This window comes from Macaca nemestrina, chromosome 10 (assembly GCF_043159975.1).
Source record: "Macaca nemestrina isolate mMacNem1 chromosome 10, mMacNem.hap1, whole genome shotgun sequence".
NCBI classification, from domain to species: Eukaryota; Metazoa; Chordata; class Mammalia; order Primates; family Cercopithecidae; genus Macaca; species Macaca nemestrina.
Window position 1 is genome coordinate 80,733,432 of NC_092134.1, and position 15,688 is coordinate 80,749,119.

Sequence of the window (15,688 nt, forward strand, 5' to 3'; positions counted from 1 at the left end):
CTTTAAGTCCTAGGGTACATGTGCACAATGTGCAGGTTTGTTACATATGTATATGTGTGCCATGTTGGTGTGCTGCACCCATTAACTCATCATTTACATTAGGTATATCTCCTAATGCTATCCTTCCACCCTCCCCCCACCCCAGACATGCCCTGGTGTGTGATGTTCCCCACCCTATGTCTAAGTGTTCTCATTGTTCAATTCTCACCTATGAGTGAGAACATGCGGTGTTTGGTTTTCTGTTCTTGCGATAGTTTGCTGAGAATGATGGTTTCCAGCTGCATCCATGTCCCTACAAAGGACATGAACTCATCCTTTTTTATGGCTGCACATGAAAATCAAAACCACAATGAGATGCCATCTCACACCAGTTAGAATGGTGATCATTAAAAAGTCAGGGAACAACAGGTGCTGGAGAGGATGTGGAGAAACATTTATTCAAATTTCATCTAGCACCAATCTGGTCCATGTACCATGGGGGCGGTGGCCACAGAAATGACTATAACATGGATGCCCCCTTAAGGGACTTACAGTCTAGTGTATATTGGGACACACAAATGCAGGGCATATAAATCCTATTCCCAGGAACAGCTATTCCCAAGAACAGCTCAGAGCTCATGCTGTCTTGAACATGAGTATCCTGTCCTTCCTGTCTCCTCTTCCTGCCCCCTTTTAAAAAACTTCATTGAGGCACAATTTGTATACAGTAACAATGCACCCATTTTCAGAGTACAGTTCCATGAGTTTTGACAAATGTAAATCCCTGTGTGACCCAGCCACAACCAAAATACAGAATATCTTCCAAAACGCTCTTCATGCCCCTTTGCAGTCAATCCCCTGCCAATCCCCAGTACTAGGCTGAGGCTTGCTTTATGTCACTATAGATTAGTTTTGCTGTGTTTAGGGCTTCATAGAAATGCAATCATGTAGAATGTATTCCTTTGTGTCTGGTTTCCCTGGCTCATCGTAATCTTTCTGAGACCCTTCAGGCATATGTGTTGCAAATATAAGTGTTGTCCCAGTCTGCGGTTTGCCTTTTCATGTTCTTAATGGGCTCCAAAGCTCCCTGCGCTTCCCAATCAGCAGCATTTGTACTCATATCTAGAGCTGAGTGCTTGGCTCAGCCCTTGGATTAGATCCAACTCTGTGTCTCATGTGAAGACAAGTGACTCTCTCTTACCTTTCCCCTAGCCTTTTATAAAAATGGGGACATTTTCTCCTTTAGCAAAGTTGCTTACATTCTGGGAATCAGTCTATCAGAATTAAAGCAAACTGGAGCTTTAAAAACATCCAGGTGCCCGGGCCATGCTCCCGATTCTGATTCAGGAGACGAGAAGTAGGGCTTGAGGATCTGGATTTTTAAAAGCTGCCCAGTGGTCCTGATGTGTAGCTGCCCATAGAGCAAAGTCCCAAATCTGCAGCATAGCACAGAGAGACCTTTGCAATCAGTTTCAACCTACACCTTCAGCTCCTTCCCCATCATCTCTCCGCCTCCGTTATGACGCCTATCCTGAACATGTGGGATCCCTTACCAACACGTCCCCCACCACATCACATTAGATTCCCCTCTCTACCAGTGGTGTCTTTTTTGAATTGTCCACCCACTGGGCCCACTCTGACTTGTCCCTCAGTACTGCACTCAAAACTACCTCCTCTGTGATGCCTTCAATAGCCTTTCTTCCTCTCACATCTTAGTACTTTGATCTACTGTCAATAACGCTGACTCCAATGTGCTCTAAGGTGTTATTTACATGCCTGGTACTTCCTTCAAGAAAACTGTAGGCTTCTCCAGACCATGAACTGTATTTTGTGTGTCGTTGTCTTCTATTGGAAAACCTGCTGCCTGACACAAACAAGTGATCCACGAATCATTGCTGAGTGATTGCATAAATGTTTGGAGAGATGACTAAATGGATGCTGGTCAATGCTGCATCTCTTGGAGGGAATGAAGTTCAAGGGGAAACCCTTATGGACACTCCTTGCTGGATTCTCTGAACAGAGGGCAGGAGCACCCATTATGCCTGACTCTAGATCCCTGCTCCAATTTTCATGCTTCTTGGCAGAAACCAGAGCCAGTGATTAGGTTGAGATGGCTTCTACTTTCTGACTGCATCAGTTTTAAACTGATTTCATGCTTAATGCTTTTGTCATTTTCATTTGGGGCTACACGTTGTATGAAAGTATTTTGTCTGTGAGTCACAGCGGGTGTGTGTCTGTGTGTGGCATGTTTGCCCATTGGTCTGTCAGGGCAGATAAATGAAAGGACTTTAACAAGTTCAAGACACTCCACAAATGCCAGAGACAATTAAGTGTCATGTACGCTTATGAGGCCATGGCTTGGCTTTTTTAGGAGCCAAGAGCTTTCCGAATTGTTTAAGGTTGACTGGGAGCTGGGTGGGTGTATGCCCTGGGTATGGGGCCTGCCCTCCCAGGGCTTCTACACTGGTTAAGGAGAAGTAAGATATTTTTGTTTGACTTATAGACACCGTAGGGACAATGAGTGTCCCAGGAGCTTGAGGCCAGGAGAGCTCAGGGGCCAGGCTGCTCATATAAGGCATCATGGTGGGGCTGGGACTTTGGCTGGTTCCTAAATGAGTTGGTTTAGGGTGGAAGGGAAAGGGTTTTAGGTATAGACTGTGGTCCTTTCCTGGCCTGTCAGCTTGCAAAATCACGCCCTTGATCCTGCTAAGGAAGGAGCAAGCTGGGGCAGCATCCCCTTTGCTGGGAAAACCATGCAAAGTGCCCTTCTAAGGACTATGCTTAGAGAAGCATGGAGTCCTATTTGTGCCTTTTCTATCAATTCCACACCACTTTGCAAACATGATCAAATACAAGTCATTTGCTTAGAGTCAGGGCATGTTCTGTAACCTGAGAACTTACAGACACAGAAGGAAGGGATAGACACAGAACATCCTGCCAGTGCCTGCACAAGGAGCCTTTCCAGAGCTCTGAGTGGTATATGTCTCAGTCCATAGCATGTGCTCCAGGCTGGGACAGAAACTGAACTGCAGGCCTGGCTCTGCCACTTATTGGCTGTAGGCCCCTGGAAAGGTTGTTTAACTCCTGAGCCCCAGTTTCCCTCATTAGTAAAAAAAAAGAGCTAGAGGGTTGCCATGAAGGTTGAAAAAGTCTGTAAGTGTCAATTTAGAGCCTGCTTCCTGGCCAGCATTCTATGGCCTGACTCACTGCTGCCGTCGTGATCCCTCAGTTCCCACGGCGCTCTGGCTTTCTAGTTCATAAGGCCCTTGTTGTACTTCACTCCTCTGGCCCTCGATGGGCTCAGGAGTAGAGGCTCAACAGGCAGAGCAGAGGTTTATCAGCTCTACTTTACTATGGTCTAAAAGGAGGCCCAGAGGAGCCTGGAGACTGGAACTTGGGGCTCTTGCCTCTGTCCAGCGTGCTTTCCTTGGCACTGCTCTGCTGGCCTCCTAGGGTGGGTAGGTCTGGGCATGTTGAAGAGGCTGCCTCACTCTCTGGGCCCTCTCCTTCTGGGCTGGGCCAAGTTTCGAGCTGCAGCTGCCTGGCCCAAGACCTTCTTTCCTAAATTTCAGATGCCATGAGGCTGGCCCTCTTCCGTGAGACTCAGCTCAGAGCTCACCTGGTATTGAAGAACAGTTTCTGGGCAGGCCCAGTGGCTCACACCTCTAATCCCAGCACTTTGGGAGGCCAAGGCAGGTGGATCACCTGAGGTCGGGAGTTTGAGACTAGCCTGGCCAACATGGCAAAATCCCATCTCTACAAAATTACAAAAATTAGTCAGGCGTGGTGGCGGCTGCCTGTAGTCCCAGTTACTCGGGAGGCTGAGGCAAGAGAATCACTTGAACCCAGGAGGCGGAGGTTGTAGTGAGTGGAGATCACACCACTGCCCTCTAGCCTGGATGATACAGCGAGACTCCATTTAAACAAAACAAAACAAAAACGATTTCTTATGGAACAGATTCCCCTTTGACTGCAGGGCACAGAGCAGGACAGTCTGCCCAGGGAACCAGAGCTGAGCTCCTCCTAGCTCATGCCCAACCTGCCCCAGGGCCCCATCCATGTGCTCCCCTTGAAGCCTCCCATACACAGTTCTGCCCCAACTCTGCTCTCCCCACCTTCCCTTCCCAGCCAGCATCATCTGCCAGCTGCCATGCCATGTACTGTTAAGCTCTGGCCTCAGCCCTGGGTGCTGCATTTGAGGCCCCCATTTCCCTGAGAAGCTGGGACTGCCTCAGGCAGGTGCGATTGTTCCTCTGCCCTTGGACTCCACCGGTGAGGGCACCGCTGCCCCAGAGCAGACGGGCCTCGGTCGGGTGCCAGCCTGGGAGGCACAGCCATGGCCATGGAGAGGAGAGAGTGTAGGGCACAGTGTCTTTCCTGGGGCCTTTGTGTCCTTAACCCCAGGAAAGGCCCATCTGGGCTGATTCTAGGGTTGGTGGCTCCCTGGCTAGCAGTGCACTCTAATTTTTTTTGAAGAGGCAACAGAAGACAATAGCTGGACTTTTCTAGTTTGCAGGTGTGGGAAATTGGTGGGATTTACCACTGCTAATAAAGAGATTTGGGATGGGTCCTCATTAGAGCCCCAACTTCCACCCTAATCTCTTTGGGATTTGTTCTTGATGTTAAAATGCAAACCGATGTCTTTGTGTATTCAGACTGGGCCAGGTCATTGGCAGCGTTCAAGGGGTGGAAACCAGTGAACTGTTCTGCAGAGTTCTCCTTCAATAGCAAGGATTTAAAAATGGCAAGTAGGGGACAGAAGGATGGTGGGAGACCTTTCCTCATTTGCTCCTAGGGCCTCTCTTGACAAAAGCATAGACCACACTTGGAAACCAAAACACGACTTGGATTTTGGAGTCAAGATCAGCCCCACAGGTGAGCAAAGACAGCGGTTTTATGTTATGTTGCTGACCCCCACCATCAGCACGGGCAGTGATCCAGATGGCAATGGGCCCAGGAGTTTCCAAATTGTTTTTAAACAGTAGAGTCTTTTGCTTAAGAGATCAGCGTGGAGGTGTCAGGATGGCAGTGGTGATGTGACCAGAACACTGCCCACTGCACCCCTTTCTCCCACTCATACCTCCCTTGAACCCTGGGGCTTCACTAGGTCCAATGTGAATCCTCCACTCAAGTCTGAAGCCCTCATTGTGCAGAGGAGGAAACTGAGGCCTGGCAAAGGGAAGAATCAGTGGCTGAGTTGAGTTGGGACCTGAGTCTCCTCTCAGTCTGTGCTCCTATTTGGATCTAGCTGCCGTATCTTGGTTTCTTAGGTCAGCAAGGAGTTTTGGGCAAGAATCAGGGCCCTGGGGGATGGAGTAGGCACGAATGTTTTGAAGGTGGTGAGGAGGACGATGCCTACCTGTGGCACAACAGGCTGCATGGGGAAGAGTGCCCTGGGCAGGGAATTGTGATGAGCATGTGCATCCTTGCGGGTGTGCCTGTGGTTCTGTGATAAGTCTGTTTTGTGTGTGTGTGTTGGTATGAATTTATGGTGTGTTTTGCTTCTCTCTTTCTCCACTCAGTTCATTCTCTTCCATTTTACTTGAGGGTCTCTGTGACTTGGTGGAGAGGAACAGGAGCTGCCCTGATGTTTGGCAGGTCACTGGTTTGAACTTGCCCTTCCTTCAGTGAGCTGGCAAGGGAAGAAGGAGGTGCTGAGCGGTTAGGAAGTCAGACCTGAGCAAAGGGGAGAAGGTGAGATCAATGAGGGAAGGGTTCTTCTATGAGAATGGATCAGAGGGAATTGGAGGCCAGATTAGAAAAGGAAAAGGCAAGGGTCGTTTTAAAAGGGGCTGGCATCTGCAGAGGCTCATTTTCCAGCCTTGGTTTGTGCTGTCAGGATTGGTGTCATCAAAGGTAGTCTTTGCTGCCAAAGATAAGTAGAGGTAAATGTTACAAAAGTGAGTAACATTTCATGTCACACAGAACTTCTTCCAAATATTATGCCCCTAACAGCCTTAAGAAGAAGCCCTTGTTGTTCTTAAATTTTACTGGTGAAGATCTGAGCTTCCTAGGTGGCGGGGTTGGTGCCTCACGTGAGCTGAGGGAAGGGGGCCTTGGGAATCCTGGATTCATTTTGTTGTACAAGCTTGGAAGAGGAAAAACTGATGGTCTTTCTGGCCTGGACCAAGTGGTCCATCCCCTCCACCCTGCCCAGGCTGGCCTCAGCCCCTCTCTCTCTCTGCTCACCCTCTCCTAGGACACTTGGTAGTGACCTTGACTTCTCCAGCCATGCTAATTCCTGTCCTCGTCAGACTGACTCCTCTCTCCTACCTTGCAGCTCTCCCTCCAAGGCCCCTTAGACCCCAGTTCTGGGTGCCCCTGTGGCTGAGAACTTGCTCTTTTTGCATTCGTATGTGCACCTCCTCCCTGAAGGGTGAGGTCCCAGAGGCAGCTGCTGTGCATTCTCGAACTTCTGTTGCACCTTCCTCCTTGTCAGCCATGACACCACCTTCATAGCCCTCCCCCTTCCTCTCCCTTCTTCCTTGGAGTCCTTGCCTGGGTCCCTGACCCCACTGGGGCTCTGCACCCACCCTGGGAACCTCCTGAGGCTGGCTGGTCTGGCTGAGTGGCCGAGAGGCAGGGAAGTGCTGACCTGTCACTCTCAGCATGGGGTCACAGGTCTCTTGGGGATTAGGGGTTGTGTCCAGCCCTGCAGGATGGTCCCTCTCCCAATTTAAGGTTATTTCGGGTGAGTAACCTGGGAAAACAAAGCCATTTGGAAATTTGGAGGGATTATCAAGGTGTATTGTGTGTTTTGAACGTGACATCTTGCTGCCAGGCAAACCAAAGCTGCTAATACTTCAGTTAGGTGGCTGGCAACATCAGCCAGCCAAGCTCCCAGGCTGTACATAAAGGTCATCCCCATCCAGAACTTCAAAAGGCTTCTGAGTTTCCTCCAGCCTTCGGAGCCCACCCTTCCTTTGGAAGACCTTGCTGTCTGCCATGAGTCACCAGATAGGCTACAGCCAGCAGCCCTGCATGTCTTCTGGTGGGGCCTACTGCCAGGCCTTCAGCGGCCGCACAGCCGTGGTGTCGGGTCACAGCTGGATCAGCTCCATCATGTCCTCCTTTGCCTCCAGCTCAGGAAGGGCTGGTGGTAGGTGGGTCTGCTGCCTGTGCCATGATGGCCTTGGGGGGAAGAAGATGATCCCTATCAGTGAGGCTGGAGGTGGCACCTGGGCTGGTGGGTTCAGGGGAGCTGGTGGGTTTGGGGGGTCTGGTGGGGGATGATTTAGAAGCAGTGGTTTTGGAGGTGGTGGAAGAGGGATGGGTGGAAGCTTTGGTGGAAGAGCTGGGGGCTTTGGTGGAGGAACTGGAGGCTTCAGAGGAGCAGCCAGGGGTTTCTGCAAAGAAGCGGGTGGCTTTGGTGGCCCTAGTGGCTTTGGTGGCTCTGGAAGCTTTGGTGATCCTGGCAGCTTTGGTGACCTCAGTGACCTCAATGATCTAGGTGGCTTTCTGGGTGGAATCCAGGAAGTGACTGTCAACCAGAGCCTTCTGCAGCCCCTCCACGTGGAGTCTTACTTAAGTTTGGGCAAGTAAAGGCCCGGATGTGGGAGCAGATCAAGACTCTCAACCACATTTGCCTTCTTCGTCGACAGGTGAGCCCATCTCAAGCCAGCTAGACAGTGAGGAAATCTGGCTCAACTGTGTTGGTCTTTTTCTCCCCTCTTCTCCTTATGAGTCTGAGGAAGTTGTGGGTTCACCCAATATGTCAAGCCCTCTGTGGTATCTCAGCAGTGGTGGGCCTGCTTAGTACAGCAGCAGGTGAGGAAAACACTGCAGCCCTCCCTGGATGGAGGCGCTGTCCCTCTGTGTGCCCCGTCCCGCGGCTCCTCAGAGGGGCTGCTGAGGCTGCTGCTCCAGGGACTGCTGGCTGCCATCATTGAGGTCTCCTAACCATCGCCTTCTGAAACTCAAACACAGAACTCCCCCTCCATCTCGGAAGACTTGCAAGCTGCTCGTCTTTGAAAGAGAGGCCTACTCTGCCGAAGCTGAATTTGTGTTTGAGGGATGAGTCGACCTGCCATCAGCTTTGCGATGTGAGATGAGGGTGAAGGGGCACCTCCTCCTAGGTGCTTCTCATAGGAAGATTTTAGTGTGAGGAGCTGCAAATGTTGAAGGCATGTGAGGCTTGTTTGCATGTATACATGCAAGGGCCTGGCTGAATGAATGGTCTATGTGTCTGCGTTCTGGATATTCCACGCAAGGGAAAACATGGCAATAACAGTGGTGACTGTGTGGCGTCTGGGCTTGGTTAGCTGCTGAGAGTGTCATCAGTACTCTTGGGGTACGATGTGTGGAGATCTCTTTGTGACCCTGGGGTAATAGGAGGCCTCACAGAAAGGGCTTGTAGTGATTCTTTGCGGGGTCCCATTTCCCTATGTGTCCTGGGGGAAGCTGAAGAAGTTAGTCTTACCATTGGAACATCACACCTTTTTAGAGGTGAAGCTCTTGAAAATTAAGTGACCTTCTAGAGGTACCTAGCTGGTTCCCAGCAGACATCTCAGTGTCTGGATAAATTTATTTACGGAGGCTGGGTGCGGTGGTTCACGCCCGTAATCCCAGCACTTTGGGAGTCTGAGGCAGGTGGACTGCTTGAGTCCAGGAGTTTGAGACCAGCCTGGGCAACACAGTGAGACCCTGTTTCTACAAAAACTACAAAAATTAGCCAGGCATGGTGGTGCGCACCTGTAGTCTTAGCTACTTGGGGGGCTGAGGAGGGAGAAACACCTGAGCCCAAGAGGCAGAGGTTGCAGTGAGCCAAGATCACGCCACTGCACTCCAGCCTGGGCAACAGAGTGAGACCCTGTCTCAAAAAAAATTATTTACAGAAAAACAGAAAGTGATGCTGAAAATGCAGCTCCTCCACAGCAAGTGGGTTTGGCTGCCCAAGGTCTCAGTAGTAACCCTTATCATCCTTAAAGGGGGCTTCTGAGATTTTGGAATCCCAAGTGTCTAGCATAAGGCCTGACATGTGCTTGGTGCTCTGCAAATGTTTGTTGAATGACCAGTTGATTGATATTTACTCCCCTGCTTATATGGTTAGCCTTGAACTTTTGTGCAGAAATGTCTCATAGCAGATAAAAGTTTGAGACATCTTTAGCTAGTGGTTAAGTTTAAATGCAGGACTCAGGTGCATCTAGGATCTTTCTTGGGCAAAGGTCTGCTTGAGAGACATTTCTCTGTGGTTTTCTCTAATTCCCACCTGAGTGCAGTGTACCCAGGATTGTAAACATCTTCCTGGAGACTGCATCTGCTGTAGAATGCTCACTAAGTACCTATGGAGAGCCCATGGTGCTACTGTACTTGCTGTATACAGAGTTGGCACCAGAAAATTCCCTTGAAAGCTCTTGGCAGCTCAGCCATCTCCCTCTGGTACCATAAATAGCTGAAAAAAATAAAAATTTCTCCAGAAAGCCTTCTAGGATCAATCACAATAGAATCCCACAAGGAAGGGATATCTACTTCACTGTCCAATCATTATCATTATTATTAAGTGGTGCCTGGCACATACAAAGTGCTAGTAAATGCCTGTAGAATGAACTGGGTCTTACCTGAACCCAGAAGGCAATGCATTGGAAAGATGCAGGCCTTGGGCTAAACTGGTAGGACAACAAGCCCTGAGTCCATGTGATTCATGGGATGTGCTCTGGGGCCATGGGGATGACTGAGAGAAGGCAGACCACAGGTGACCTTTTTCTCACAGGTATGAAGATGAGATTAACAAGTACACAGCTGCAGAGAATGACTTTGTGGTCCTGAAGAAGGTGAGGGGCCCCTTCCCAGCTTCCAACCCCAAAGCCCTGCTAACCTGAGTGGTTTGAGGGTGGAGGAGAGGCAGAAGCTTAGTGCTGTTGATCTGAGGACTTCTTGTAGGCCCTGCAAGTGAGGGCCAGAAAGAGGGAGGAGGCCAGAAAGGGTTCAGGCCCCAGTGGCTCCCTGCCCACCCCTGCTGAAGGGTGTGAAGGTCCCAGCAGACTTTTGCCAAGTCCTTTCCTGATGGGTATGTAGGGTTTATGGATCTGATTAGGCCTTGAGTTGTGATTACAAAATGGACCAAGGGAAGAAATAATTTCTTTCTTTTTTCTATTAGGAGTGCATTCCCAGGAGTTACTTAAAGAAAGAGACATTGAGTGTGGCAAATTTAAATTGTCCCTCAGACCCCCTTCCTCACATATTCTTCTCCCCTTGTCTCAGGGTAAGGGCCCCAGCCCCAGACGTCATTCTTCCTCTCGCCTTACAGTCTCTTTGTGCCCTTCCCTGGTGTGCGTTCACCAGCCCAGCCTGCAGAGTACTTGGTTTAGCAATGTTGGGGTGCAGCTGCCTGTGCCTGGATGGGGTCTCCTTTCCTCTGAGTGGGAGCTCCCAGGGGCAGGGCCCTGTGGCCCCTTCTTCCTGCTCCTTTCCATAATATGCAGGACTAGACAGAGCCACAGGTTGTCTAGTCTTGACAGTGACTGAATTATCTCCCAGGACGTCGATGCTGCCCACATGACCAAAGTGGAGCTGGAGGCCAAGGTGGAGAGGATGACAGGTGAGATCAACTTCCTGACAGCCCTCTATGATGCTGGAAGTCTCCCTCATTGCCGTTCCTCAGGACTCACCTGCCCTGCCTCCTAGAGGAGGGCATTTAGAAGTCCAGCAGGACTGTGGGTCTGTCTGTCCTGACCAGAGAGACACCGGCCCACCCTTGTGGGTAGTTCTGCTCTCTGCCTGGACCATTCAAACCTCTGCCTCCTCACCTTCTTTCCTCTGTTGTAGAAGTGGCCATTGCCTTCCAGAAAAGCCTCTAGTGGTGGTCCCTCAGTCCTGAGCACCCCTTTCCTGAGCTGGTGGCTTCCCGTGCTCTGCTGGGCAGCCCAGTGTGGGTCTGCTCAGGAGATGGCACGTTTGCTTGGCCCTGTGGGAGCTGTCCCAGATGCAGTCAGACACCAGCAACATGTCTGTGGTTCTTTCCATGGACAACCACCACTGCCTGGACCTGGGCAACATCATTGCCAAGGTCCGCACCCAGTACGATGAGATTGCCCAGAGGAGCAAGGCTGAGGCCAAGGCATTGTGCTAGACCAAGACGGGTGACAGCATCATGTAGCTTTGGAGAATATTGCTCCCCCATCAATCTACCTAGACAGTCCAGCATATCACCCAGGAAGTCTCAGTGTATGTGAGTGTGGGGCGTGATTTCACTTTGTGTAGGTGCTAGGCCTGAGTGTCATGATGGAAGCATAAGCCCACAGCCCTGGTCATGTTCTTGTCCTCCTCATCCACATCTGCTTCTTGATGCTCTCGATCTCTACCCACAACCTGTGGATCATCCTGTTGAGCAGACCCTGCCTCCAAGCCATTCTTCCCACATCTCCATATGGCAGTTACCTCATCTTCCCACTGATCTGGTCTTATTAACAGAAAGCTTTCTTCGCAGTCAGAAAGCTCTGACTTTTCTCTAACCCAGTGCTTCTCAACAGAGGGTGGGGAAGGTACGATTTTCCCCCATGGGACATTTGGAAATATCTGCAGGCATTTTTGACTGTCATACCTAAAAATGGGGAGGGGTTACTAACTGGCATCTAGTGGGTAGAGGCCAGGGATGCTGTAAACATCTTATAATGCATAGGATGCCAGCCTCTGCAAAAAGAACTATTGTGCCCAAAATGTCAATAGCACCAAGGCTGACAAATTCTTAACCTAAATCTTTCTTGCTGCATCCCCTTTATTGTTATTTTGTGTTAGAAACTCTTCCATTTCTCCTCCACAAAGGCTCTGCATGTACGTGCGCTTCTGGTTTGATCACACCGAGGTGTTGAAGCCAGTATCTGGAACAGCCAAGGGAGGGGGATGGACAAAGTCTAACTCCACAGGCCCAGGGAATTCTGTACATTCCCTCCCATTCCCCAAATCTGAATGAGACAGAAGTGGTCCATATACATCTGACTCTTCCCCTGGATTTTCTGCTGGTTAAGAAAGAAGCTGGCTCCATCATCTGGGATGTTTGCATTCAAGTGCCCACACTGTCACTCCATAGCTGGATGACTTTGGTCATGGAACTCAGGCAATCTGAGTCTCAGCTTTCCTTTTGTATAAGATGGGGATAATAATGCCTTTCTCATCAAGTTGTTGTGAGGACGAATGAGATAAAACAGAGGGTCTGGTGCACAGTGACTGCTCAACAAACAGTAGCTACTGTTCTGGAAGACAGGACTTCTGATGCAGGGAGAGAGCACTGGGTCTGCATATGCCTGTGCTCTGATTTTTCCATTTGTGGTATGAAGGTGTTGAAGCAGATGACCTATAAGACCCCTTTTCTGGAAATGTGACTTTTCTGGACATAGCTCGGGGAGCTTCAGACCATGGCCAGCAGGCTTGGGGATGACCTGAGGAACACCAAGAGTGAGATCATGGAGCTCAACAGGATGATCCAGAGGCTGTGGGTGGAGATTGAGAGCATCGAGAAGCAGATGGGGATGAGGAGGACAAGAACATGACCAGGGCTGTGGGCTTATGCTTCCATCATGACACTCAGGCCTAGCACCTACACGAAGTGAAATCACGCCCCACACTCACGTACACTAAGATTTCCTGGGTGATATGCTGGGCTAGCGCTGAACTAAGATTGTTATGTGGATTTAGTTTCTGCTTCCCTGGGACTTGAAGGTTGATATGGGATAGAAACTGAATACAGATATCATTAGATGGTTGGAGAAAGAAGTTGACTGTTGAAGACTGAATTGGGGAAGTAGCCAAGGAAGCCCACATCTAGATGGGCTAAGGCAGAGGGAAGGTTTCTCTGATAATTCATGAAGACTTCCTGGAGGAGGGAAATTTTCAGAAGATGCTCAGTTTTTTCCCACAAAAAAGGAGAGAGGCACAGGAAGGGTCTGGCTCCTCCTGAGTTGGTACAGCCCCTTGAAGCCAGGTGTTTCTAATCCCATTCCCTGGTGAGCTAGGACCTAGATCCAAGCCCAGGCTTCTCTGCTGACCAGCTGTGTAGCCTTTAACCCTAGTGCCTGGGGTTTCCTCACTTATCCAACATCAGGTAACACAGGGCAAGCACCAAGCACACAGGATGGGCCATCGGTGAATGACACTCGAATCTAAACTGGACTCCTGGCTCCCCACACTAAGAACGCCAAGTTGCAGACGACCATCGCTGAGGCAGAGCAGTGCCGGGAGGTGGCCCTCAAGGACGCTAATGCCAGGCTTCAGGATATCAAGTATGGACTGCAGCAGGCCAAAGAGGACCTGGCCTTGCTGCTTTGCACGTACCAGGTGCTGATGAATGTCAAGCTGGCCCTGAACGTGGAGACCACCACCTACTGGACCCTCCTGGAGGACAAGGAGTGCAGGTGAGAGTCCGTCTGGTTCCCAGGAGGCCCGAAGCCTGGGGCTTTCCTGCTTGAGCATGCTGCCAGGTGTGGGAGCTATGCGTGCTGTCGGAGGTGGCGGTGGCCATTGGCAGGCACAGCCTCTTATTCAGGGCTGGGAGATGCTGTCACACCAAGAAAGCTGTGTTTCCTATGCCATATGAACACATTAGCGCCTTACCTGGGGTAGTGTCCTACGTTTTAGCTATACAATGTATGTCTGCAAAGATGAAGGGTCATAGACATAAATGTTACTTCTAGGCCATTTCTTTATTACTGCCTTAATTGTAAGTTTTTGAAGAGTGGGTTCCCGTACACTGGCACATGGGTATAGGGCTCTGTCCCATGTGGGTTCAAATAGCCTTTGCTAAATGAAGAGTATCCTGAGGAGGTGGAGAGGATGGGTGGGTCCAGAAATGTTCTGTGTCCTCTGGTCTGTATCTCCTTGGGAGATGTCAGTGGAAAGAGTAACACTTTAACCTTACCCAAGAGAAAGAACAATGTGTTTTATGATTTTCTGAGCACTCGTCCAGCTTATTTCTCACTCTCTACATCAATCAGGAGGGAATGGGAGTGGGATGACCAAGGCTCTCCTTGCTGTTGACCTAAGGAAGGCCATTTAGGGAGAGGGAGGAACTGAGCGAACTGTCTGATCTTCCCCACAGGGTGTCTGGGAGGTACCAGAGTTCGGTGAGCCTCGGTGAGTATTGGGTTATTTCTCTGGGAAGGGGCTGGAGGCCTCCGAATGCAGTTTCTCAAGCCATGTGCCAGCGCTGGTGCGGGGCCATCCAGCCTGCAGGCTGGAAGAGCTGTTGGTGGCGCTTTTGGAGACCTCCCCTCCCCTCCCTGAAGCCTGTCCTCCCCACGCCTTGCCGGATCTCCGCGGGGCGTCACCCTGGGGAAGACCTGCGGCCTGGGACTGTGGGAGGGGCTGGCGTGCGGAGCAGACACTGCCAGGCTCCCTGACCCCGACTCTCTTTGCAGAGATAGGTGCGGCGGCTGCGCCCTGGGAGGAGGAGCCGGAGCTGAGGCCCGCGGAGGTAGCGTGGGCCGCAGTGGCTGGGACTTGGGCGGGAGCTCCGCGGGGCGGTGGGGCTTCTCTGGTTCCGGGACTTCTGCGCCGCCAGCCGGGGTGGCGGCGGCGGCAGCAGCAGCGCGGCCAGCATCTCACAAAACTCCTCCCAGAGCCGGCGGTCCCGCCACAAATTCTGAACCCGGCGCCAGAGGCGTCCTTGGACCAGCCTCCTTCGCCCTCCGGCGGGCCCCGCTCTGAGCTCCCCCGCACCCCCGCGGGGCCCCTTCCCTCCGCTGCTTCTGACCTGTGCCCCGGAGCCCCGCATTCCCAGACGGCTGGCATCGCAGCAACCCGAAAGTTGCCGGGATGGATGAGTAGGCATAAACCCTCCTCTGCCGGACTCGGCGGCTCATGCCTGTAATCCCAGCACTTTGGCAGGCCGAGGCGGGAGGATCACTTGAGCCCAGGAGTTTGAGGCTGCATTGAGCTAGCATGGTACCACTGCACTCCAGCCTGGACAACTGAGCGAGACCCTGTCTTTAAACAAACAAACAAAATCTGAAAAAAATCCACCCACACAAGGCAGTGCCCACGTTCTGAGCCATGTCACCGCTTGTGCCCTGAAAGTGCCCCCACCCCAGCCAATGTCCCACTGCCTTATGGGACAGTTCCAACCGGCCCATTCCTCTCCCTGTAGGCAGGGCCTCCCCGGTCCCCACTTCCTGCTGGTGCTTTGATTTCCCAAGACTGGCACTTGTCCCATCTTGGCTTCAAGAAAGGAATTCTCTGTTCTGTACAATCTTCAATAAAGTGCGTTGTTTCAGACATCATGGTAGAGTTTTCATTCTGGATTCCAAGTCATTAAGACTTTCTTTGTGGCCAGTGGGTCGTTCACAGTCCCTTTCACACACACAGCTCTGGTCTGAGCTGGGAGGGGGACCCTGGGGAGGAAGTACTGAGAGTTCCCAGGCTGGAAGGGCAGGGCCTTTTCACCCAGGAGATACTATGGATGACATACATCCACCGTCCTAATTGTTCAGATTTGAATTCACAAACATTTCATTATATTTGAAAAAAGTTGTAGGTTAGATTTCCTTGTTTTTCTAGTAATTCGAAATACGTCTGAAATTCTCCAGGAATCACAGCTAATTATAATCAAAGGAGTTGCTGGTAGTCAAACATTTTCAAAAGCAATTATAAAAATTCAAATGTTTTATGGCAAAAGTTATATATGCCGAGGATGTATGTTAACATGTTTGATATGATGTGGGGCGGAGCCTTCAAATATTGAGAGTTATGAGAACAAAGAACTTCAAATGGTCTGGTAACA

At 50.8% G+C, this 15,688-nt stretch overlaps 1 protein-coding gene across 1 annotated transcript; it reads left to right on the forward strand.

The window, feature by feature from the left end:
* Window positions 1-7,992: 7,992 nt before the first annotated feature.
* Window positions 7,993-14,193, forward strand: LOC105474397 (keratin, type II cytoskeletal 2 oral-like). The gene is made up of 8 exons (XM_071070577.1): window positions 7,993-8,021; window positions 9,689-9,749; window positions 10,456-10,550; window positions 10,888-11,035; window positions 12,312-12,435; window positions 13,103-13,325; window positions 14,009-14,033; window positions 14,143-14,193. Exons 1-8 carry the CDS (start codon window positions 7,993-7,995, stop codon window positions 14,191-14,193), a joined length of 756 nt encoding a protein of 251 aa, XP_070926678.1.
* Window positions 14,194-15,688: the final 1,495 nt, after the last annotated feature.

Bases quoted from the DNA above. Each gene is read 5' to 3' on its own strand.
- LOC105474397 (XM_071070577.1), top strand. From the start codon at position 7,993: ATGAGTCGACCTGCCATCAGCTTTGCGAT. The intron at 9,750-10,455 runs GTGAGGGGCCCC...ATTATCTCCCAG, and splicing joins ACTTTGTGGTCCTGAAGAAG to GACGTCGATGCTGCCCACAT. The intron at 13,326-14,008 runs GTGAGAGTCCGT...TCTTCCCCACAG, and splicing joins CTGGAGGACAAGGAGTGCAG to GGTGTCTGGGAGGTACCAGA.